The 25277-nt window shown below is 39.5% G+C and overlaps 1 protein-coding gene across 2 annotated transcripts; it reads right to left on the bottom strand.

Annotated features, from left to right (window-relative positions):
• Window positions 1-535: 535 nt before the first annotated feature.
• Window positions 536-24086, bottom strand: LOC135475214 (hemocyte protein-glutamine gamma-glutamyltransferase-like). Of its 2 annotated transcripts, none has more exons than XM_064755025.1 (16): window positions 24021-24086; window positions 12702-12945; window positions 10538-10804; window positions 10014-10298; window positions 9425-9543; window positions 9042-9155; window positions 8387-8561; window positions 7038-7188; window positions 6378-6481; window positions 5738-5900; window positions 5082-5197; window positions 4144-4223; window positions 2910-3111; window positions 2102-2262; window positions 1693-1838; window positions 536-1097 (listed from the first exon to the last, which is right to left on the bottom strand). In XM_064755025.1, the coding sequence occupies exons 2-16, from the start codon at window positions 12919-12921 to the stop codon at window positions 956-958; spliced, it is 2445 nt and encodes an 814-aa protein (XP_064611095.1). In that variant the 5' UTR covers window positions 12922-12945; window positions 24021-24086; the 3' UTR covers window positions 536-955. The 2 variants fall into 2 exon arrangements, with proteins under 2 accessions (XP_064611095.1, XP_064611094.1); XM_064755024.1 differs by lacking the exon at window positions 24021-24086 and adding an exon at window positions 14997-15016.
• Window positions 24087-25277: the final 1191 nt, after the last annotated feature.

Below are 25277 nucleotides of genomic sequence, written 5' to 3'. Positions count from 1 at the left end.
CAAGGATTTTTCACTTCTATATGGCAGCTGCGAGGTTTATGGGTGCACGAAAGAAGAGAAAACCACCGCCCTTCGCCAAGTACTTGACAAACCTCCTGACTTAAAGTTGCAGCAGGACCAACGAGAACTGGAATCTACCCTGCGACGTCATTGGTCAAGGGTGATTCCATGCTCAATCAGCGAGGCCCACTTTATTCCTAGAGACCGATGGAAAGCAATCCCTTTGACGAGTTTTAGTGGTCCGCGGGAAATTTCCACACCAGGGAGCAGTAAAGACCATACGTACGTTTCCATTCATCCAATTCTCCCTTTCTGTGGTCAGGCTACAACAGTCCTGCCAAATGTTTAAGTTTTATTTAACATTTTAACTTGTAATAGCTTTTTTTTAACCCTCTGAATGACCACATGAGTAGAATTTTTGACAGAGATCCTCTTCAATAAAAGAAATTCCTAAAAATGTTCCCAAGGCTCCGATAACACAAATTTGGTCTGTGCTTAACAGTATATGATACAAAAAAATGCCAGCAGATTCGAGTGTTTTCATTCTTTTTATTCCACATACATATACACAGGTATAGACGAGTATTATATGTGGTCAGTTGAAAGGCACAAAACAAAATGGTTATGCATCTCGGCGAAAGCTGTCAAGTTGTCAAGTCGTGCGTCCGATAAGTGAATAAAGCAAATAAATTCTGAAGATAATTATGCTTCTTCAGTATGTTTAGTTTATAGAAGAACTGTAAATGCTAGATTTCATGCTTAATACGAATAATATAATTTTGTGTACTTCTTATATACTTTTAAAAAGCGATACATTAACTAGCATATATAGATGTAACATAAAGGGACAACGGATTCATACTCCGTGTCATGACTAAAATGAAAGGAAAAACAATTGTAAGAGGTCAACTAAGAGTGGGCCGATGTCAAGAGTGATCCTCATCTGTTAAGTTCCTCAGAAGTAGACATACACCGCCTTCATCCCGAAGATGTCCGGAAGCTCATTCGTATCCAAGGTTACCACGAGCTCTTTAACTCCTGCTTTCCGTGAGATTAAAGAAAGGCTTTCCGAAAATCGACCACCAGCAGGAACAGTCCTGTGTACAGCGTAACACAAACATGAACAGTCAGTTATGTTGTTAATCGTCACAAATAACATGCATACAACGTTGCAAACAGCATACAGTTTCTGTGACAAATAAAATACGATTACAGTATAGAAGCACAAATGTTACAAACAGCGTAGAAGCGCTGTTGCAAACAGCATACGATTACAGTGATAAACAGTATAGAAGCAATGTTACAAATAGCATATATATTGTCTAAAAAAGCAATAAAGAAACAGAATAAACAAATTGCTGTTAGGAATGGGAGATAATCACTTATATATGTATCATATGACCATAGCCGACAAAAGCTACTTTTAATAGCATGCCATCTCATACATTCACTGTCACAAATAGCATGCAGGAATCCATCATTACGATACTGTTCAGTGGGACTTTTTAATATATTTCTTATGATATACTTAAAATGCAAAAAACTGAAGTAGGCCAAATGTTGAAATTATTTTGAGCTGAATAACCTCACAATCTGACTAAAATTCCAATACTTTTACGACCTGTTAATAGTTACATTTGAACAACGTATTAATATAATTTATATAAATGCGTAGTTTTCTGATGGTCTTACACTTGACGTGGTTCAATTGTGAAGGTCCTTCCCATGAGCCCTGGGCCAGATAGTTCCAGTTTGCAGCCTGTAAGGGGCACTTTAAGGGGGTTGGTGAAGGATATCATCAGTTTGAAAGGCTTCCTGACGTACACATCTCCTTCCACCTGTGGAGAACAACAACAGCGTTTGAGTAACGTGGGGCATATATTCTCTTACGGTTGTTCTGACAAATGCTATGATGCCTTCATATACCGTATACATCATAATATGCAAATATTCAGCCACTTGTAGTGTACATAACACTTTTGTACCGTAGTCCAGGTTAGGATTATCGCAAAAGTGTGAATATACAGTATAGAAGTTGACAAAAATACATCCCTCGTATACAGCAGATGTCTGATTGACGGAACAAAGTTAAGTTTTGTACCTCAACACTCAGTTCTGGAGGCTTGACGATAAAATTGTCCATGGCCACGAAGGATTCGCTTGTCTCCACGACCCGGCCTTGGGCGCGGACTGTTATAGATCCATTAGAAATCAGGTGGCCCAGGTACTTGTCAGATCCGATCCTCAACTCCACCCGTCTACCTGAAGAATAACACGGAGTCGCATTATGATCGATGCATATCTATATTTGTATTCGGCCTTGAAATTATTCAGGCTATGAGCTTGGAATCTGAATTTGGTGTCATGCCTAGAATACCGACTGTATTCACACACCACTGAACACTGACGACTACCTCTATCTTACATGTTAACAGCTTTATTTACTATTTATATATTATTTCTTACATATTCCTATGTGAACTGGTGTTTTAGGTTGTTTTGGAAATGGTTCGTTAGATAACTGACTTGGAATAACCATTCAAGGTTTACCAGTGGTATATGCCAATGTCGAACTTGAACCTTTGATTTACATAATAGATGAATATTAAACATTGACAAATGCAATGAAGTGCCCCTAGTTATTTGAGGTTTGACATGCCTACACTCGTTGATTCTATATAACTTCTGGAGCGTGATGGTGTTTAAAAGATGGTGTCCAGTTTTCTTCACCAAAACAGATTTTACTGTGTAAATCATTTAAAAAACGCCGGCGAGAAATAAATGTGCTAGGAAGAACTAAAACAGACACTAGCCCTGTATGCCCTACACAAGCCAATATCAAACCGTTTTAGGTGTGGTAGGAGCAGTGGCTTCGGTTTTTGGACAAGGTCATGCACTGATCGTCTTACTTTGGCCTGGTTGGATGGGCTCCTTCTTGAAATTCATCGTGGCGATGTCCTTGACCCCGACGCCGTCGTAGGTTGTTGTGGTTGCGGACAAGCCGACGGTCACATTACGCACCTTGGTGGAGTTGTTGTCAATGATGGCGACCAGTTGGATCTCCTCGCCAGCATACACAGACACGATGTCCTGAAGGCGAACTGTCACTTCCTGCAGGTAAGTAAACAATGATAAAGCTACACGTACGTCTTTGAGATCTTTTTAGTAACAAGTTTTATCAGTAACATGACTAACAAGATTTGGCTAAGCACATGTCAACTTCCACTTGCACAAAGTTTTGTCAACAACGAAAATGGCATTTTTAAGGGCATTTTATTCTCATAAGTTTTATTCGCTAGCAGACAAGCAGACTTCCATTTCAGAAACCTGTCTGTACAATGATACAGCTACATCTTTCAGGACATCTTATTCACCTTTCTCATAAGTTATATTCCCAAGTTGCCAAGAACACGTCCACTTTCGCACACGCTAGTGAACACGTCGCCGGTTTAGTTCAGGGTGACATTAATGTTGGAATGTACTAAAGCGACTCGAAAAAAGCGACTAAAAAAAAAAGAATCATAAAGTGTTTTTGACCCTGAGCCATAAACGCCATTCCGAAAACCTGAGGTGTGAAATCAATGAATAGGAATTCCTAGTAAATAATCATAAAAGAATTGCTTCATACAATGGCGTTTAGATGTTGAGAAGTTAACGAAAGCAACGCGTTGTCTCATGATTAACAAACGTCTGGGTTTATCTCGGTTAGGGTTTATTTGATAGTGGTGTTGGCTCAAAGTTAAACCTCAGATTGTCTATGAGAGAAGTATTGATTCTTTTCACTAACACGTATTTGGTATAGTGTGGTTATGTGTTGAAGAGGGGCCTCCGTGGCTCAATCGGTTAGTGCGCTAGCGCAGCGTAGTGAACCAGAAGCCTCTCACCAATGCGGTCGCCGTGAGTTCAAGACCAACTTATTCTGGCTTCCTCTCCGGCCGTACGTTGGAAGGTCTGCCAGCAACGTGCGGATGGTCGTGGGTTTCCCCTCTGCTCGGTTTCCACCCACCATAATGCTGGCCGCCGTCGTATAAGTGAAATATTCTTGAGTACGGCGTAAAACACCAATCAAAAAAAAAAAACAAAAAAAGAAAAGAAGAAAGCTTGTGTTGAAGAATGCACATGCCAGTTACAGGCAACGCTTACCTTTTTAGGCTGTTCGTACTTTAGGCCCAACTCAAGCTGTTTTGTGACCTCCGCCATGGTTGTCTCTTCCTGTGGGCTTCCTACAGAGGAAATAAGGTCATTTTTAGGTTGGGTCTATCAGAGTGAGTTTTTGTCTTGTTACAGTAACCTTTTAATTCAGCTCAAGTAAAATAAACCTCTAATAAGACTTGTCTTGAGATGTTCCGTTTTATGGTTGGTAAAGAAATTGTGTTGGGAAGTTGCCCATGTGGTGATTGGCCAGTGACACAGGGGGTGAGATTGTTATCACTTTTGTAAATGGTCAAGGATAATGGCTAAAATGTTATTCGTGTGATGATTGGATTTCAGAAAATTGTATTTCACAAGAGAACGTCAGTTTTATATTGTGAAGATATTTTGCTTTTTAACGTCAGTGTTTTACACAGACAGAAAAAAAACTCTATGCAATGATACTCGATTCCTGTAAAAATTTAAACTATTTTGGTGAAATCATACAGTGTCTATGTTAACTTAATATGTGTTTCTGTCTTTAAGTATGGTGTACGTTTACACTGATTATCACATGATGCGCTGCACATGATTCTAGCTATTGTTAGTATTTATAGTTGCCAATTTAACAAACTCGCTACGCTTTCGGATAGTCTGCTAATCTTCAACAAAAGTCGACAATCTCCAGAGCAGCCCGAAAGCTTCAGGATGCCCTGACAACCTAGTGAGGGCCCTGAAAAATTTCAGGGCAAGACTAGGCAAGACCTACAAGACGTCCTGGGCCACCTAACAGACTTTCTAGGCCATCTAACAGACTTCCTGCCAACCTGATTATATGACAACCTTCATGACAAAGTGATCGTTTTTTCTGCACTAAACCTGTCGAATAGGCAAAATGTAAATTAGACTGTTAACACGCAGTCACAAAGGGTACAACTCATTATACCTACCATCGGGGTGTTTGTAGAGATGTGTGATATCCTCCCGGTCCGGGTTATTAGCGCCCCAGGCCAGACTGGTGAGAGCCTTCCCATTAGGAACCTTCGTACTGATGTAAGCACCAACCCTGTTTACCAAGGATACATACTTATTAAAACGCGTGGGCCAGGGACAAAACGTTAGCGCTCGATGGATACCAAATTTGATTTGGATATTATTGGCATGTACGTTACTGATGGTTTGAATAAATGAATGATTATAGCTTTTCGCCGCATCGACAATATTGCAGAATGTCAGATTGGAATTGAGTCTTTTAACCACACCGGAAATGTTCCGGAATGTAAAATATGAATGTTTGACTTTTAATGTGAAAGGCTTATGAATGAGTATTAATGGCTTTTAATCACATCGGCTCTATCTCGGTCATATCGCAGCGAGGGGTGGATTCGACTTGAGGGAGGAGAGGGGGGAGGGTAGTGATGGGAAGGGGCAGTGTTGAAGGGTTGTTTTCAAAGATTTCTGTTATCGTCATGAGGTGTATGTTGAATACGTGTAGATAAGCAAACGTTACACGACGTGAAAAGTAACTGGACTAACACAAGAACACATGCAGTTTAATGCTGAAGCGAGAATCAAGATAATCTAACCAGTGGGAATAAAAACTCACTCGAATCTATCCACGTGGACCTGCTTCCATTCCGTGTCACTCTTCATCTCCCAGTATACAACATGGCCGTTCACTTCGGCAAAGACAAAAGGCGTGTCGTAGGGAAGGTGGATCTTCCCCGATTTGGAGGCCGCCACTGGACTGGGTCCACATTGAAACGAGCCTAGAGCACACAATGGGTTAGGTGATAAATGGCTTTTCTCATGTTCGTCAACGATTACCGACACCATACTTTTCCACGCTATAAATTAATAGGTGATCATCTTTTATAACCAGCATAGATGTCGTCAATTTTCTGGGTTATGCAAAGTGTTAATCATTTCTTTAATTAGAGAGTCTTCAATATTTAGTATTCATTAGACAAAAACAATGATCTCAAAACAATGAAATATTTACATAAAGTCTGCTGTCTGAGTGATGCTACAATGTATTGTATGATATTATAACATTATAGTGTGTTATACTCTGTAAGAAACATACATCGTGTTAGCCTACTGCAATATTTATATGTTGAATGAACAGAATGTACCGCAATATTTATATGTTGAATCTACTTTTTTTGAGTGTATAAAATGAAATGTGTAATCCTGAATTAAAAAGATTTTGAAACTCTGTCTGACAAGACAGTATTTGAGCTTACCTTCACTGAGCTCCTGTGGTGTAGAATCGATAGTCTGCCATCCATTATGCCCTTCCGGGAGGTCGGGTCGTGTCATCCAGGCGTCGTTCCACACGTGGAAATTCCTGACCGCAAAACAGCAAACATTTAAGCAACTCATATATTTTTTTTGCATTTCATACATTGCATCAAAATTTTCGGAAGGTTTGTGTTTTTGCATCACCACTCAGGCGCCTGCGCAACACATGTAGGAAAATCCGAGATAAACATTACCACGTGACATAACTAACTGTAGTTAAGTAATTGGCTTCGTAACTTGGTATGATTAATATGCTAAAGCGAATACTTATACATAGAAATTCATAGAATTAATACACTATACATAAAACTTCCAATATGCTCCGTTAATAAAAAGTTTTCCTTAGAGGTTTGCCAGAATGAGATGAGCGTGTCAACCTGTGCATTTAGGTTAAGACATTTTCTATATTGTCAACAAGAACTCTAATGACCGCTTAGGTGGTACAATGGAATATAGATGACACTATGACCTTACAAACTTTGAACCTTATGAGAAGCTTTCGGAATTCAACGATGACTGAGGATAAAACTGTGTCGAGACCATACTTTATTTGTAAAATAACACAATGTCATACATGTTTGAGGTAATTATAAGAACGTTACCAAATAGAATCCTTGTCTCTCTCGTTAAGGAAGACCACGTCGCCATTCTCGTCAAACTTGATGTGCCTGTCTATCGTGGTGTTCCCGTCAGTGTCATGAGCAGATTTGAAGTTACTGACACTCCGCGCCGGCAGACCAATGGCACGACAAACTGGCGAGGAAATGCCGAAAATATGTAATTGTGTTCGGTGTACAGGGTTGGCGAGTATACAACCATAGAGTGTGAACTATATCCAAACAGCTGACTTGAAGTATTTAAAAAGCGGGTATCCACTTGGAAAGAAATCGAGACCTAATTTCCTCAGCCCCCATACCATTTTTCTTATCATATACTAATGTACAAAAACAATATATAATTTTTAAAAAAACGAACCAATAAATTATTTCTGTAGCATACAATACAACCGGATGCGTCTGTGAAGTTTAGATTTATATACATGGATTGTATACTGAATGCACTTATTAAAGTATTTCTTTATTTAAATAAGTTTTAACTAGGCAAGGCAGCTATCCTTAATATTTATTTTTTGTCTAATGGTATTTGTATGTTTATATATATATATATATATATATATATATATATATATATATATATATATATATATATATATGTGTGTGTGCAGGTGTCAAACGGGTCTGTTTTCTTCTTAATGTATTGTTTTCCTTTATGATGATATCTATGTGTATGTTTTCTTAGCTGTTAGGTCGGTGATAATTTCTTTTGTAAACCGACGATAAATAAAGTATATCTATTTGTCTAGCTGACATGACAGGATTTTAAGTCGTTTAGGATCACATTCTTTTTACAGATAGCGGAGGTTTTGGTTTAGTGTGTCATGTGAGCAACGCAAGTAAACCATATCGCATACAGATTTTTGTTTAACATCAAAACTTCTGTTTCACAGCAACTTTTAATCGTTACTGAGCAAGAAATCAGTTTTTATTACATAAATCATCTTGTCCAGCCTAGAATAACAAACGTTTTTGTTAGTGATGTGATGCGTTTATTTGAATCTAAATGAGTTTTCATTTTGCCAGTAATGCTGTATTTACTCCAACAAGGTTGGCTGTCTTCCTGACCCAGGACGGTAACAACACTGTTTTAGAAAGCATTACAGTTAATATTATCGCTGTAGCAATGCTGAATGAAACAAGCACGGCTTCTCTCGTAGTGCCATGAATGAAAATGTAGGTATTTCAGACGAAAAATTTTCTATGTGTGTGTATGAAACCACGATACTTGGAGAGGCTTTGGATGAAACAGAAGACACAGCTATTAATGTATTTACAGGTAGAATACCCCAGGCGCAATGTGTGTTTTGAGAAATGAGTTTTGAATTTATTGTAACCTGTTGTTAGGACTCCGGAGAACACCCAGCATTGACCGTACTTGACGGCCCCGCCACTCTTTTCGTACTGATCCAAGATGGAGACGCTTCCGGTCCATGACGAAGGGGTTTTACCATCCGAGTACTCTCCGTCCCACCGCCCAATTACAACACCTCTGTCATCGTTCGCATTCACCTGCAACCAAGTAAGGTAGCTGATTACAAATGGAAAGTCATATGCCATTCTTGGTTTTACACCATGCACGGCAAATCTTAATAGACATTCGTATGACCATTAGTTCAACCATAAGACTATGCAGGGCAATAATCGTAATATCATGCATTTTCCACAACAATGTTCAACACAATTCTGCAAAGAATTAAGAAAGTGTATAATGTATAAAATTAGGTCATGCGAAGAGAAGCAACGGACAGTTTCCAATGATGTCGGAAAGACATGAGGAATGTTTTATGCACCTGTTCCATCTTGTAAGTTCTCGACGATCAAAATAATTCACCATTGCTTCAGTGGCAACATATGGGCGATATGTGGCGATTTTATTCAACACCGTGCAGATACATGCCCATGTGGCCACGTGACTCTATGTGGCCAGGTCATGGTCATTCAAGATACAAACCAATGTTGCAGTATACAGCACGAAAGTGTTCTACGTACCATTTTGGAGAGCGCACGGCTGATCTGTACAGGGTCGGCCATAGCAGTAGAGATTCTGTAACCGAACGCTCTTCGCAGCAGGTGAAGTGTTATTTCCAGAATCCCGTCTTCAAACTGTCACAGGAGAGACTGACAAACATTACAGGCGAAAAACAACAAACAACAAGGATTACGTATAGATCAAGTTTGCCATCAGTGTTAAATTATAACTTTTTTGTTAGGCTTATTATTATTGAACGCAATATTTTTCTGTTAACGTACACACCAGTGAAATTACTAATTAAATGTATATATATAAAACAATTATGCTCTCGCCATTATGCGTTGCGATACCTGATTCACCAAAATGACTAAATTGGATAATAGCTCGTTCTAGTACATACCTGGCCGAAGAACCAAGGTCTGGGTCGGAACTGCTTGTAGTTACCGACAAAGATGCCACCGGTGTCGTTGAGCACATATTCATTCAACAACTCTTGATTATCCAAGTACACCGTGTCGTCTAAAAGAATAGAAATGGATCCAATTCACGGGTTACGAATGGATGGACTTATCTGTTCCTATGCAGGCCCTGTTCCGATTCTGCTTCGAATTTACATGTTGCATCCAAACATATTTGCAACTTATGCTTGTACTCATATGATATTCTAAACCGGTTTGGTTTGTTTGTTCTATTCTATTCGAAAATAATGTGGAATAAAGAATTAAGTTTCGTTTGAGAATCCTCAAACAGTGAGAGCAAATATTTCGGCTACAGGAACTTGCTGGAGATAATCGACACGTTGAAAAAAATATGGAAAAAATAGTAAATGTGGGTTTTTTTCTCTTGAGTCAAAGGTTACATTTACATTTATATCTTAAAATGTATCGTTCGACACAACCTAACCAATCAAAAATTTCAAAACGGCACCTCCTAATCAAGAGCCTCGTTCTTAAGACATAACAGTTTAGCCAAAGAGAAGTTAGGCTTACCGCGGCTCCAGGGATTCAGGAGAATGAATATGTTATCTGGGTGGTCGTACGCAAATATCTTGGGCCGCTCTCCTGATTTATGCATGACGCTGTACACAGCCAAATCCCATTCGCCAATAATACAATCAGAGCCGATATAAACCGAGACCAACAGTGAGTTTCCTTCTTGGGACTTGATGGTGGCACTCCAAGCTCGGCTGACGGCGGTACCATCACTCGAGCCAGTGCCAGCTTGTTTGACGGGCACTGTCACCATGGTCTGCCATTGTGGGCGTGGCATGGTTCCTTATTCGGATAAAACAGTTTGACAGTCAGTAAACATGTGATTTACGAGAAGTCCAAGCAATATATTACATTTTCTTCAGATGAATCAATATTGGTCTAGAATATCAGATGTTTGTTCAATGAAATATAAAGAGCGTCTTTCGCGAGAGGAAGTTTGAAGGGTTACAGATCGTTTCTGTTTCGCTTTAGATGATGTAAACTAGAAGATTCCTTTGTTTCATCCAAAGTTTTTTGCTTACCAATCTGAAAGATCAGCTGAATATTGTCACCATCAGCCTGGAAAGGTCGATCAAAGGTCAAGGTAAGGTCAAAAGTCTGCGCCCGCCTGACCACCAATTCTGCTGACTCATCCTTCCCATCATCCGTCTTACGGTCTTCCGTCTGCTCATACTTGTCAGTGTGGTGAGCTTTGGTATTCTCCGCGATGTGGAGATCAACACCTTTAACCTGGAGGATCTGTCGCATTTCATCTTCAGGTGGCCTTATCGTACGACGTCGCGCTGTACCTGGTAATTAAAGAAAACAATCAGTGCATAACAAGTAGTCATCGTCGTTATTTTGTCCCATGCCTTTCGAATTGATTATGTGTATAGAGAGAGAGAGAGAGAGATTTGGATTCCAAGGCAAAGGGGTAATCTTTGGAATGAAACGTTCCAAACCGTATGAATATATTTGAAATGTGTTTCTATGTTGACCATATCAGTATAAAACCCTTGAACTGCACGTTTGACTCAGCCAAATTTCCGACAGATTCAGCAGTTGCCTGAATTGTTTATTTGCTTACCTTAGCAATGTAAGTTAATGTAAATTAAATGAGGTATCGAAATTTTGGGTATTGGTTTGCAAAACTGTCAACTTTTCATCAGAAAATCTGTCCGTAACATTGGCTATTTCTGAAAGTGATTTTAAGAGGTATCTTAATTGTGGCGCATTGGGCCTCCGTGGCCAAAGGGGTTAGCACGCCAGCGCGGCACACTGGCCCAGGAGCCTCTCACTAATGCTGTCTCTGTGAGTTCAAATTGCTTCCTCTCCGGCCGAACGTAGGAAGGTCTGCAGCAGCCTGCGGATGGTCGCGGGTTTCCCACGGGCTCTGCCCGGTTTCCTCCTACCATAATGTTGACTGCCGTCGTTTGAAGGAAATATTCTTGAGTATGGCGTAAAACACCAATAAAATAAATAAATAAATAAATATGGTGCACAAAAGCAACCTGACAAAGAAACGTTTCAGAAACTTTTCATAAAAGTTCATAAAAAGCATGTGTGTTTTTTTCCTGAATATCACATAATATAGCAAGTTTTACAATATGTCTGTTAAGAAAGGATGATGCATCTTGTTTATTGATCTGAAACTTCCAGAACTCTTTTCTGGGAAGTGTTTCCATTTAAACAAGCTAGTGTTCGTCAGCTGTTTATCACACAGAAAGCAACGCAAGAGAGTTCCCATTCAGGAGAAGATAGCTACCTTTTGCGAATACGCTCTATACTATAAGGCAAAACGTTACGTTGCAAACATATGTTTGCTTCTCTCATACATCTATTGAAGAACAGAACAACTGTATATTCATTGCGAGATGTATTATACTGGTGCAAATTGTGGCACACAAGCTGATGGGAATATATACCCGCTGGAGTCAAGTAGCTCCGCTTGGGTATACCTAGGATTGTCAAGAGTACAAACGCGGGGGAAGTGGAGCGTGTATGATATAGGCGCACTTTCCTTACCCCGTGGTGGCGTGTCAGAGGTCCGCTGTTAATTGTCTCGCTCTGCAAGACAGCAGATCCTGATATACGCTGCACCAGGTATGCTAGCTATATACCTCTGGACACCACTTGACGTGCCATGTTCTTAAGTCTGCGCACATAAATGCACGCATTAACCACAAACATATCCTTCATCCAGTTCAAGTATTTTTTCCTCACTTTGCAAAACACTTGCTATTTCATTAGTAATCACAGATGTGCTTACAGAACAAACACTTGAATGTGCATTTCGCTAAGTGTTCTTAGAATGAAGATATTTCAAAACTTCACGAAACGTTCGGCATGTTGTGTCCTGTAGATTTACTTTTTCTTATTTTTTTTCTCTCTTTCTTAAGTATATCTCGTGACTAAAAAGAGAAAACTGAATATTTTCTAGCTGAACAATGCAGAAAATGCTTCCCGTAGTACTTTGAAAAATAGGGCCCACTAGTTTAATAACTTTTTTGTAATTTCTAGAATACTTGAACAAAAATCGATCATTAATTAAATGTAGGCCTACGTCCAACGTATTTTAGCTGGTACGTAAAAAAATGATGACTCCTCAGATCTTATCAAAAAGGCAGCCAAAAGGGTTGCACTCACTAGCTGCCCTACCTAATTATCAAAAGCATATGGTGCTCTATCCGCATGTTAATAACTTACGAGCTGAGGGCAAAATTTTGTCTTTCTCTTCGGGGTCAATAAATTTCATATCACGGGTGTCCATGTCAATGCGCCGCCTGGTGGTTGGCCCGTAGTTGAACATCATGACGCTGTCTGGGGGGTCTGGAAGTGTCGGGGGACGCCTCGGGGTCACCGGAAGAGACCCCGGTCCCCGAGGAATCCTCGGCTCCCGATCCCGACCGAATCTCGAGCGACTCATTCTTGAATTCTTTTATGTGGTATACTGCAAAGAAAAAATGACAGGCGAAACTGTTGTAGATCAGTAATATTAGTTGGGACACCGAAGTCACACAGTTGAATGTTGATATTAAAGGATAATGTGGTGAATTGTGGTATATAAAAGTTTCACTGTGAGTTATCAACAAAAGTTGCCCTATGAAAATATCTCGAAACCTTTGTGGACAAAGTGAATATATTCTCCATATTTGTAGTTCATACACTGAAAAATTCTCGCATTTTAGGGGTCTTCAGCGTCCTGTGACACTTTCCATATTCTCTGCTTTATTCCGGTGCGCAGTTTTATTTGTTGGCATTTATCGATCATTTAATAAATGTAGGCCTCTAAAGACTGGTGAGTAAATTTCACTGGCAACCAGTTCTCGTTGCTATATACATGTGCGTGTTCCCTTCACTGATGTGAAATAAGTCTCGCCTATGCATGGATTAAATTTATTTATTTATTTATTTGATTGCTGTTTTACGCCGTACTCAAGAATATTTCACTTATACGACGGTGGGTGGAAACCGGGCACAGCCCGGGGAAAACCCACGACCATCCGCAGGTTGCTGGCAGACCTTCCCACTTACGGCCGAAGAGGAAGCCAGCATGAGCTGGACTTGAACTCACAGCGACCGCATTGGTGAGAGGCTCCTTGGTCATTACGCTGCGCTAGCGCCCTAACCGACTGAGCCACGGAGGCCCCCTGGATTGAATTTAAGATATAGTTGTAGACAAAGCTATCAAATCTATTTTCAACCTTATAATCTTTGACGTGTAATACTGGCAAAATCAAATTTGCATTTATGTCAGTTAGACGGTAAATCTGTTCAGCTATCAGTTATACTTAACAGGATTCCTATAACCATGGTCACTGCACAACGATGGAGATCGTGGGGGCCTTCTGCCTACGAGCATTGAAGACAAATTTTCATCTAACAATATGGCCAGCAAGTCTGTCACACGAGCGAAAATTGTTAGCAACTTGTTAAAGAAGTGGTTAATCTTGGGCACTCCGATTTCCTCCATTCATAATTTTAAGAGTTAAATTCTTGAATGAAATCAGTCAAATCTAGTTTATAGGAAAGTGTGAAAAATAACGGTTACACACATTCTTGAATTTAAGCAACTTAGAATCAAGCCCAACAATGACAATATAATTCTATACAGAATGGTGTATTTCCGGTCTGCAACCGTCAGACCGTGACGGGACTGCATGTTTAAACCAATTCTCAAGTTTAATTACAGATAAATGTTTTTATGCGCAATATTAAGGCATTGTTAAAACATTACTCCGGGCACTGTTGACCTGGAGCAGCCTGTGTGTGTCAACATGCCCCGCACACAATACTCTACCGGGGTGCCTGTTACATATTGCCTTCACACAAGCAAACATCTGATGCACATTTTGCACTTTGCACGATTTGTGGGATACTTTCAAACTAAAGGCTAGTAATCCATGTATTAACACCACACTGTCAACTTTGTTTAAATTCAGTGGTTTTAATATTTCATGCGTGCATATACAATGTGCATGTCGTCCTTCGCTTCAGGAGCCATACTTGATATTGAAACAGGATGTGCACTCGCCTGGGGAAACATTTACATTTGCACTGACCTCCGCTTTGGAAATAAAATTTATGCACTTGAGTATCACCATAATGAAGCGGGAACAGCAATGGATTCCCCAAAATCCAAATTTTATCAGTTAAAGTACGATACAGGTGACCTAAAATACGCGTACTACGCCATCATGTAAAGTACTCTCTTAAACGGTAATGTTGCATTTAACCCTTAAGAGGCTGGAAGCGTGACCACACTTTCAAAGTGTCCCACTGGACACTTACAACTATAAAAGATAAAAGTTACATCTGATACAGTTTCACTCGATCGATCTTTTAGCAGTCAAATCTACCTCTTTTAGATTTATGAGTTCAAGCAAAGATGTGAATAAAAATCAAGCAATTGAAGTATGTATCTACTCAGTAAATGTCATGCAAGTTGTCTGATCTGAGTTGTTGCACAATATAGAAGAAAAACGAAGCTTAAATACTCACTACGTCGTCACCAGTGTAACTGCAGCACCTAATCACAGATTTCAGGAGTCTACACGGTAATTTATACCTACCCTGGATCCGGTCTGGGGGCCGCCAGACCGGAAGCAGCTGTGCAGTCGAATTAAGCCGGTTCCGTATGAAAGTTTGACACGTGCTGGATTCAGAAATAGCCATGCGCTTAATTGCATATTATGTTTTGCATAGTATCTCACATTGTATAAATAAAGCAGTCCGCCTAAGGTTAAATGAATTTCAAAACAGATTGAATTAAAAAAACAAAAAAAGAGACGATTATCGGTAGCGGAAAATAATGGCACAAATAAGGATGTTAGTTGAGCAATTCAATCAAATTTAATCATCTGTAGTGTTTATTTGTCTGTTTTCTAACGGAACTAGACCCTCCCAGGTAACTCCTTAAATTACTAACAACGAAAACAATGTCATCAGCAGGTCCGGCATTGGAAAGAAATTTCATACATTCGCATAACCAAGAGCTTCGGTTTGCTAGAGCCATAAAAGTATCAGCCGTAGAACATTTATTAGTAAATAAATAAACAAAAAAAATTTGAGGGAATGTGATACAGATATATAACTTAATATCAAATTTTTTAGAAACTGTAAAAGCCTAATAGTGGGTATACAGCACAGTTTCGTCTTTATATCCAGGTTACTTAATGTGATATGTATTGCTCAAGAACCGTATTAAGCCCAATAATTGCTTGCATATTAAACAAATACGAGCGTAATCGCCAGAGGAACACACACCAAAGACGAGTATGTACAAACACTGAAGATGCGGTTCACAGGCTAAGTAAACTAGCGTTTTACCTTCACATACTTTTAGTCTTTGATTGCTGGCGTCTCGAGTTCTAATCCAGCTTTCGTTGGCTCTGATGCGGCTTAAATCAGAAACACGATTTCGTGCCGAGGTTTCCTTTGTTAATTGGTCGATTTCTGTTAACGCTATACTGTTGTGAGACACACTTTAAAGTGTGTATATTAAGTGAACTAAATCGTACACAACTAGATTGGGACAAAAGTAGTAGATATAAGGCTAAATGTATATTGTAAAAGGGGAATGTCACTCGGAAGATGTAAGCATTCATATGTAGGACATAGCTTCTCTATCCAAAGCCTACGCACGAACTGATATAACATGTATGAAAAAGTGTTTTGAATGAATTTTTATTACACTACACAATGGTCTTTAAGGGGAACATTCGTGAATTTTACAAGACAGTGTGACACGTGTAGGCATTTGCCTCCTTTATAGGTTTTCCCTGAGGGCAAAATTCCTGTGCTGATGTTTATGTAAGAAAACAAGGGAAAACAATTTTCCGACCAAAGTGCTGTTAAAAGACAATTAATTAACTGCAATCCTGTAGTATCATGTCATGCTATACCGTTGACATCAGGTTTTTTAATAACCTCAATCGTTGAGTACAGAGTATGTTTAGCATACCCTATATTGACGTTCTCATCTGTCCTCTGTAGTATAATGAGTTATAAAATAAATAATACAGTCCTGGAAAGCACTTGAAACCAAAAATATTTGCGGAGCAAGCAGGTAAACAACTGACAGAAAAAAAATTTGACACGATGCTGTTTGTGTTGACATTGAGCAATGCTATTACTGTTCTGCTGGATAAACATACATAAGCATGCATATATAGACTGTATAGGTGTTCCCATGCCCTATGCTTTATACTGTATCTATTTATAAACACTCGGCGCGGTTGCTTGCCTTTCTTTCGGTTCGTCATTTTTTTGTCATTGATAGACACAGCGTTTCGTGTAGATATTTCTCTGAGCTCCTGGTGGTATAATCAGTGCACTTATTAACCCCGGTAGATCCCCCTGGCGCAAGCTTGCTGACACATGTGGAAACTACGCTTCTATCTGTATATATATTTATGTACACATACACTGACTTGTGCACACGAAACATCTCAAAGTTTGGTTCAAATCAGTACATGCAGTGTTCCAATGACACGGTGTACTTCATAATTCCTACATGAGAACATCAATCCAAATTCTTTGTGCACTCAACATTTTTTGCCTAATTATTCTTTTTTAATATAGTCTACATCTTTATATACCTACACCTTATATTTGGATCCATATCTTTATACACCAACTGCACCAATCATCTCCATTTACCTTTGAGTCTCTCTTACTGTCAAATATAAATTGAATGCCCAGCATCTGTCGAGCTGTTTCGTAGTTGAATCTGCACTGATATCGAACTGTCCAAATGGGGCATATCGACACTGAATAAGGATTAGAAAACATGAGCGATACGAGTCTCAAAGGCTCTAGGTTATAGGTATATTGGCATTTGAGAATAGGGCATACAACAGAACAAAGGCTGTATGTTAGGGGTATATCGGCATTTGAGACTTGGGCATGCAACAGAACACAGGCTCTATGTTATGGTTATATCGGCATATTAAGACCAGGGCAACAGAACACAGGCCGCATGTTATGGGTATATCGGCATTTGAGACCAGGACAACAGAATACAGGCTGTATGTTAGGGGTATATCGGCATTTAAGACTTGGGCATACAACAGAACGCAGACTGTATGTTATGAGTATATCGGCATTTGAGACTAGGGCATGCAACAGAACACAGGCTGTATGTTATGGGTATATCAGCATTTGAGACTAGGACAACAGAACAAAGGCCGCATGTTATCGGTATATCGGCATTTGAGACTGGAGCATGCAACAGAACACAGGCTGTATGTTGTGAGTATATCGTCATTTGAGACTAGGGCAACAGAACACAGGCTGTATGTTAGGGGTATATCGGCATTTAAGACTAAGACATGCAACAGAACACAGGCTGTATGTTATGGGTATATCGGCATTTGAGACCAGGACAACAGAACAAAGGCTGTATGTTGTGGGTGTGTCGGCATTTAAGACTTGGGCATGCAACAGAACACAGGCTGTATGTTATGGGTATATCGGCATTTGAGACTAGGGTAACGGAACACAGGCTGCATGTTAGAGGTATATCGGCATTTGAGACTAGGACAACAGAACAAAGGCTGCATGTTAGGGGTATATCGGCATTTGAGATTAGGACATGCAACAGAACACAGGCTGCATGTTAAGGGTATATCGGCATTTGAGACCAGGACAACAGAACACAGGCTGTATGTTAGGGGTATATCGGCATTTAAGACCAGGACAACAGAACAAAGGCCGCATGTTATGGGTATATCGGCATTTGAGAATAGGACAACAAAACAAAGGCTGTATGTTAGGGGTATATCGGCATTTGAGACCAGGACAACAGAACACAGGCTGTATGTTATAGGTATATCGGCAATGGAGACTAAGGCAACAGAACACAGGCCGCTTGTTATGGGTATATTGGCATTTGAGACTAGGACAACAGGACACAGGCTGTATGTTAAGGGTATATCGGCATTTGAGACTAAGACAACAGAACATAGGCCGCATGTTATGGGTATATCGGCATTTGAGACAAAGACAACAGAACACAGGCTGTATGTTAGTGGTATATTGGCATTTGAGACTAGGGCAACAGAACACAGGTTGTATGTTAAGGGTATATCGGCATTTGAGAATAGGACAACGGAACAAAAACTGTATGTTGTGGGTATATCGGTATTTGAGACTAGGACAAGAAAACACAGGCTGTATGTTATGGGTATATCGGTATTTGAGAATAAGACAACAGAACGCAGATAGTATATTAGGGGTATATCTGTATCTATACGACAAGGAAAACTGAACAAAAGGTAATCCGTTAAATAATGAGAAAATATAGTCATTTGCGAATACAGGAACGAAAATTATACATTGTAAAAGTGTAAACTGGTTTACAGCAAATAGGAAATGTAAACAAGTGTCATACAGTAAGAACAATTTAGATCAGTTATGAAAAGTGAACATACCTTATACATTAAGTAAATTTGCGACTAGGAACACTGAACAAGGGATAATACACAATGATCATGGACAAATCGCCACAGATCAACGACTGGGTAAATTGAAACAAGGATCGCCGATTAAGGGAATATCGGCATCAAGCATCTGTAAAACTGGAATTCCCAGGTACAGCACCGTCCCTTTTCAGGTACCCGTCAAGCCTTCCGACGAAAAGCTGCAGTCAGCAGGTTTGTCACGTTCGCCAGCCGAGGAATACTGGTGCATGTTCCCAGGTCGAGTCAATAAATGATTCGTTTGCACTAAGATCCATTTCCATCCAAATATCGGATATATTTGAGACCATTAAACATGGTATTTCCACCAAAACCGTGTTCTATTCAATTGAACGATTGTTTGACACTGAATTCCCAAAGCAAACATTTAACTATTTCCAAATGTGGACATACCAGTTGTCCATCATTTGATACATCCGCCACTTTTATTTCTTCACTGACTGGTAAATGTTATTCTGTTGATTCCTATGTTAACTTAAGTTGTATTGCCTCCAACTGTATTTACTTGGTAACAGGCAAGAGGTGTAGTCAGCAGTATGTTGGGAAGACCACCCAGAAACTACATCTACGGGTGAACGGGCACCGTAAGTCCGTGCGCAAAAAAAAAAAAAAAAAAGCAATTGCTAATAGGCAAGCATTTCTCTGCCTCCGATCATGATTGGGACCACTTCAGCATTCAGAGAATAGAATCGGTTTATCCATCAGCAAATGAGACAGATGTCGAATTTGAACCTAAAATCCGTGAGCTTTTCTGGATGCTAGAGATTAGCTCAGTCTTCCCGTATGGGTTGAATGATAACGTTATGGGAATCGGCAAAGTAACATCCAGCCAACCACATAACTCCATCATAACAAATTTATTCAAATACCACAAACGTAGATCTCGCAGTCATGGTAGGAGGAAGTCCAATAGAAACATGATTCACAAACATGTTACAGTTAGCTATTTAGTAGGATTGTCGTATGACACCAATAGCATGCATGCTCTATACACATTATTGTATGCACTGCCATTGAATTTACTAAAACAGGTAGTTCAAGACGTATCCAGTAACATACATAATGTTAATGTTCCACCTCACCTTGTACGTCTGTGTCAAGACATATCGTATTTTAATTTGTATCGCCCTGTAACTACAATTGAAACTCAACTCGACTCTTTCTGAAGATGAAGTATTTAGACAGAGGCCTTAATCAACCTACCACGCATCTTGAATAAAACTGATGTTCGTAGTGCTGTGCCTAATTATTTTAATATCCAACAGCCCCCTTCCATATCCTATGAGTACACAAAGCCTATCGCTTCCAAAATTTTCAATTATTCCCAGGCCATCAAGGAGTTCGATTTGGCGACGTATACTTCTGGCGGCTATAACTGTGATTGTGAATCCTCAGTTTTTACCTACGACAAAAGTAAACATGTCCTGACTGGTAACCTTAATATTATTAAGAATCATGATCTAAGGAATTTCTTTGTGAGAGGTCTTAAGTATAGAGAAAAGAGAAATGTCAACATTAGATCTAACATAAAAAATATCATTTCGGCACTTGAGGAATATGTTAAAAAAGGGTCAAAACGGGAGAAAGTGGATTCTTCGGTACTTAACGATTGGCTTGAGATTGTCAAAAAGAAGGTTAGTTTAGCTATACACCGTATAGACATTGATGTTCTTCCCAAAGCTAAACAGGTTCTGAAGGATCCCACTGTGCAAGAAACACTCGCTGACAGTCACAGTAAATTTGTCATCACTGTAGCAGACAACGCTAATGTCAATGTGATCAAATTCTTGTTCAAAATGCTATGTACATCTACAACACGTATTCTGCTACCACACGTATCCTGGAGGAACTGTTTAATGAATTTCTTAAAGAAAGCCGCATAAGTATACCTACCCGTCATACAGAAATACCACAACTTTACTGGATTCATAAAATGCGTAAATCCCCATACAAGGCTCGATTTATTACGGGTTCAAGAAGTTCTACCACCAAACTCTTGTCAACCCTACTTACGAGAGCGTTACAAGAAGTAAAGTCATTTTGTAATAAGTATTGTTGTGCCATAACAAAAAAGTCAGGTGTCAAGTGCATGTGGATTCTTAACAACTCCAAACGTCTTACAGAAAAACTTGATCCTCATATGCATATACCGTACAAAGACGTATCCACAAGGGATTTCTCTACTCTCTATACTACAATTCCTCACAAAGATCTTATTGAAAGAATATCGCCGTTAATTGTATCGGTATGTACTAAAACAGGTCACCGTTACATTAACGTCAGAAGCAATAAGGCTTTCTTTAGTTCTACTATTTATGAAGGTTACCGCTCATGGGATGTTACATTATTTATTGAATTAATTGAATTTCTCATTAATAACATCTATGTGAAATTTGGGGGTCCCATTTACCAACAGCTATTCCAGTGGGTACCAATTGTGCGCCTCTTTTGGCAGACTTACACCTGTTTTCATATGAATACGACTATATGCAGAAATTATGTAAAAGTAATATCTTTAAAGCTCGATCGTTTTCATTTACCAAGCGGTATACTGATGATCTACTGGCGTTAAATAACCCCCATATTGCTGAAGCGGTGAAGGAAATCTGTCTGCCTTCATTGGATTTAAAGGAGACAATAAATAATCCTCATGGTACATCTTATTTGGATCTATATCTTTACAAAGACAAACGAGGTCTCCTTTCACGCCGCCTTTACGACAAAAGGGATAATTTCAATTTTGATATTGTAAATTAGCCTTATTTGGATAGCAATATACCAAAGGGTCCTGCATATGGCGTGCACATATCTCGCATTTGTCAGATCTTGCGACTTTGATCTTCGTCACAAGTTGTTAGTTCAAAAACTAGTTTGTCAAGGATACTCCATCAAACGCCTTCATTCTAAGTTTCTCGAATTTACAATGAGTGTAACACTCTCGTTGGCAGGTATGGACAGAGCGTTCACAATCTATGGCGATCTGCATTGTGATCAACCACACAGACGGCGCTGTTATCCTTAAGTACATATCTATCGCGTACATGGTATTTAACAACATAGACAGCGCTGGTTGCCGAGCGTAACCGTCTATCTCGTAGACAGCTTTTATACAGACCAGCATGTCATGTGTAGCATCATAGATGGCGCCTCTTGTAGTATGAGATCCTTACATGTTAACGGGAAAGACGTAATCGTCCGTTACTATTGAATCACAATCTGTTCGGTTACGGTCTGTAACGCTCGTCATTGTTATTTGACCTGGAACTCATTCATGGACAACGAATTTGAACTTTGATATGGAATTCATGCCTGGAATATCAACTGTCTGCCCGGCATCACTGAAAACTGATGACCGCTTCTCTCTTGTGTGTTACCGGCTTTATTTCCTATTTGTATCATTTCTTACATACCTTTGTCTTTGGGAGTTAGTGTTAAACTTTGTGTTGGAAATGGATCTTGCGATTATCGACTTGGAACGCCCTTTACGAACTACGAATGGTATACGATTGTCGGACATGACGCTTATATCATCTACTACACCCTTCGCCGGTAAAGATGGCGGTTTGTCAAATACACGTCATGAAGGACGGTGGGCTCACTTGATAATTTTCATACATTCATTGGATTTGTGTTAACACTATAACTCACTTTTCTTCACAGACGTGATTTCCTCTCCGGCCGTACGTTGGAAGGTCTGCCAGCAACGTGCGGATAGTCCTGGGTTTTCCAGCGGGCTCTGCCCTGTTTCCTCCCACCATGATGCTGGCCTTCGTCGTATAAGTGAAATATTCCTGAGTACGGCGTAAAACACCAATCAAATAAATAAATAAGTCATAGACGTAAACTCTATATAACAATTATAAATCGGGGAGACCATTCTTTGGTTTGACTAGAAAGAAAAACAATATTTATACAGTGCAAATATTCATATTTATTATTATAGTGTTATTGCATTGTCATTTAACTCGACGAATGCATGTAGAATCAAGAAGTATACACATCAGACTTACTCTAATTCCTTAACCTTTTTGCATAAGAAACAGCAACTTTTAGAGATATTTATGAACCTTTAATTTATGATGATTTTGGAGACATAACTACATTGCTTGGATTGGCCAAGTTGAGGGCTTCACAAAATGTTATCTGCCCACACAGAATAATGCCTTCAGAATGTGCTTGAATAAACACCTTGTAAATATGTGAAAAAGTTGACGAATTAGAGTAAATTGGGTACGGTATTGGGTTTTTCCACAGGAATACAGCACACATGAAAGTCAGATCACACCAAATCAAGGATGGTAGAGTAACATTTTGAATCTGTTTCTCATAACCAGATAAGAATAACAGCTTTATAATTCTTGGTACCGATAATTCTTGATAATTTTGTGATCCTGGATGATAATTCTGTCATGGACTCCCATCTGCCTGCCATTGTACGAGTGTATGGTTTAAAGGTGACACAGCCACCAGCAGGATCCCCTAATAACTTCATATCGCAAATGCAGTACAAAATAATAAAAAAGTGAGCAAAACATCTTGATCACAGAAATGCAGTTCCGGATAAGGTCATAAAAGACCTTATATACATATACACACACGCACGCACGCACGCACGCACGCACGCACGCACGCACGCACGCACACACGCACGCACGCACGCACGCACACACACACACACGCACACACACACACACACACACACACATATATATATATATATATATATATATATACACACCGTTCGTGCAAAAGTGAAAACGATTTAAATCCAGAGCGAAACGTATTTTAAGCGTGATAGAATTATCTTCGTGTAGAGTTTTGTAGCAAACGTGTACAGCTTGTGCCGTGTGGAGGTTGCAACAAGGATGTAACTGAAGTTATATACATAGGCCTATACATTGTAAAGACGTAATATAAGAGACCTATATACGATATCTCTTATGGATAATCCGTGGTGATTTTACACACTGGTATAAGGCAAATAACTATACTTACATTAATTAATCGTCTTTGGAAACCTTAACTTGGGGGTATATAAACGTACCGTATCTATGTAATGTTGCTGTTGCACACTCCTCTTTAGCCTGAGTGTACCGGCGTATATCCCCAAGATCCAGATCCTCTACGACTAATGTTGACGGCTAGAAAGTCGAGGTGAAAACCTGACAGAGCTGCACCAAAATAAACATATATGCATGATTTAAGTATGGAAGTCGAGTAAGACCTTCAAGCACTCTACACTTTTCCCCGTACTGTCTGACAGCAACCTGCAGATGGTTGTGGGTTTAGCCTAGGCTCTGCTCGTTTTTCTCCCACCATAATGCTGGCTGCTGTCGTATAAGTGAAATACTCTTGAGTATGGCGTAAAACACCAATCAAATAAATACATAAATAAATAAATCATTCACGTGCTGTTGCGCAGATTTACACAGCTCTAAATTCTGTATACGAACAGTAGGTCCTACATCACAAATCGCGCTAATCCTGTGTTGCATTGTTACAAAGAATTACAGCTTTATGCCGAACAGGTCTATGCCCTTACGGGGGTTATAAAAGTGTGATACTTTACCTCGCTGCGTGAAATTATTACAATGACATACGTGCAAAAGACAAACAAATGATATTATGCTAAAACATTAAATACCAATTGTAACATGAATGCTGGACCTCGTCAAAACACCAGTTATTTCAGATTCACCACAAAGTATTGCAACGTAGTCTTCAAAGTTAAGGATTTGAGCTAGATTTCATGGGATGTATGCAATTTTCCTAATCACTCGTTCTAGGTCAAGAGGCAGTCATGCTTAATTCAATCTTCAGCAACTTCCCTTCAGGACATAACCAGCTCGTAATAGTATTTGAACTTCACAATGTTAATACATATCTTTGTCATACAGCACGCATACCATGCACACAAAAGTCAGAGGAAACTGGATCTAACAGCTGGCTGCTTTTTTGCCTAACTATTTCACCAGACATGCAGTTAATTGCACTCTTGAGAAATTCACTTGTCTCTTTGCCTGCTTGCTTGAGTTATAGGTAGCTTCTACACACATTATATATACTTTTCCTTATTGCAACGGTCTTTTAACTGTTGTATAATTGGAATGCATCGTCGAAAACGTATAACAGAAATGACAACCCAGTCAGTAACACAGTGTTGATATCTGGGCATACGGCAGTTTTCTCACTGAACACATTCCATAAGACTCAGCGAAAAAGTACCAAAGATACACGTATCGGGCATGACATCCCAACCAGTAACAAAGTACTGACGCCGTGTTGGGGTCTGTTTCTCGAA

This window comes from Liolophura sinensis, chromosome 9, assembly GCF_032854445.1.
Source record: "Liolophura sinensis isolate JHLJ2023 chromosome 9, CUHK_Ljap_v2, whole genome shotgun sequence".
Taxonomy (NCBI): domain Eukaryota; kingdom Metazoa; phylum Mollusca; class Polyplacophora; order Chitonida; family Chitonidae; genus Liolophura; species Liolophura sinensis.
This window is presented reverse-complemented; position numbering and strand designations above follow the sequence as displayed.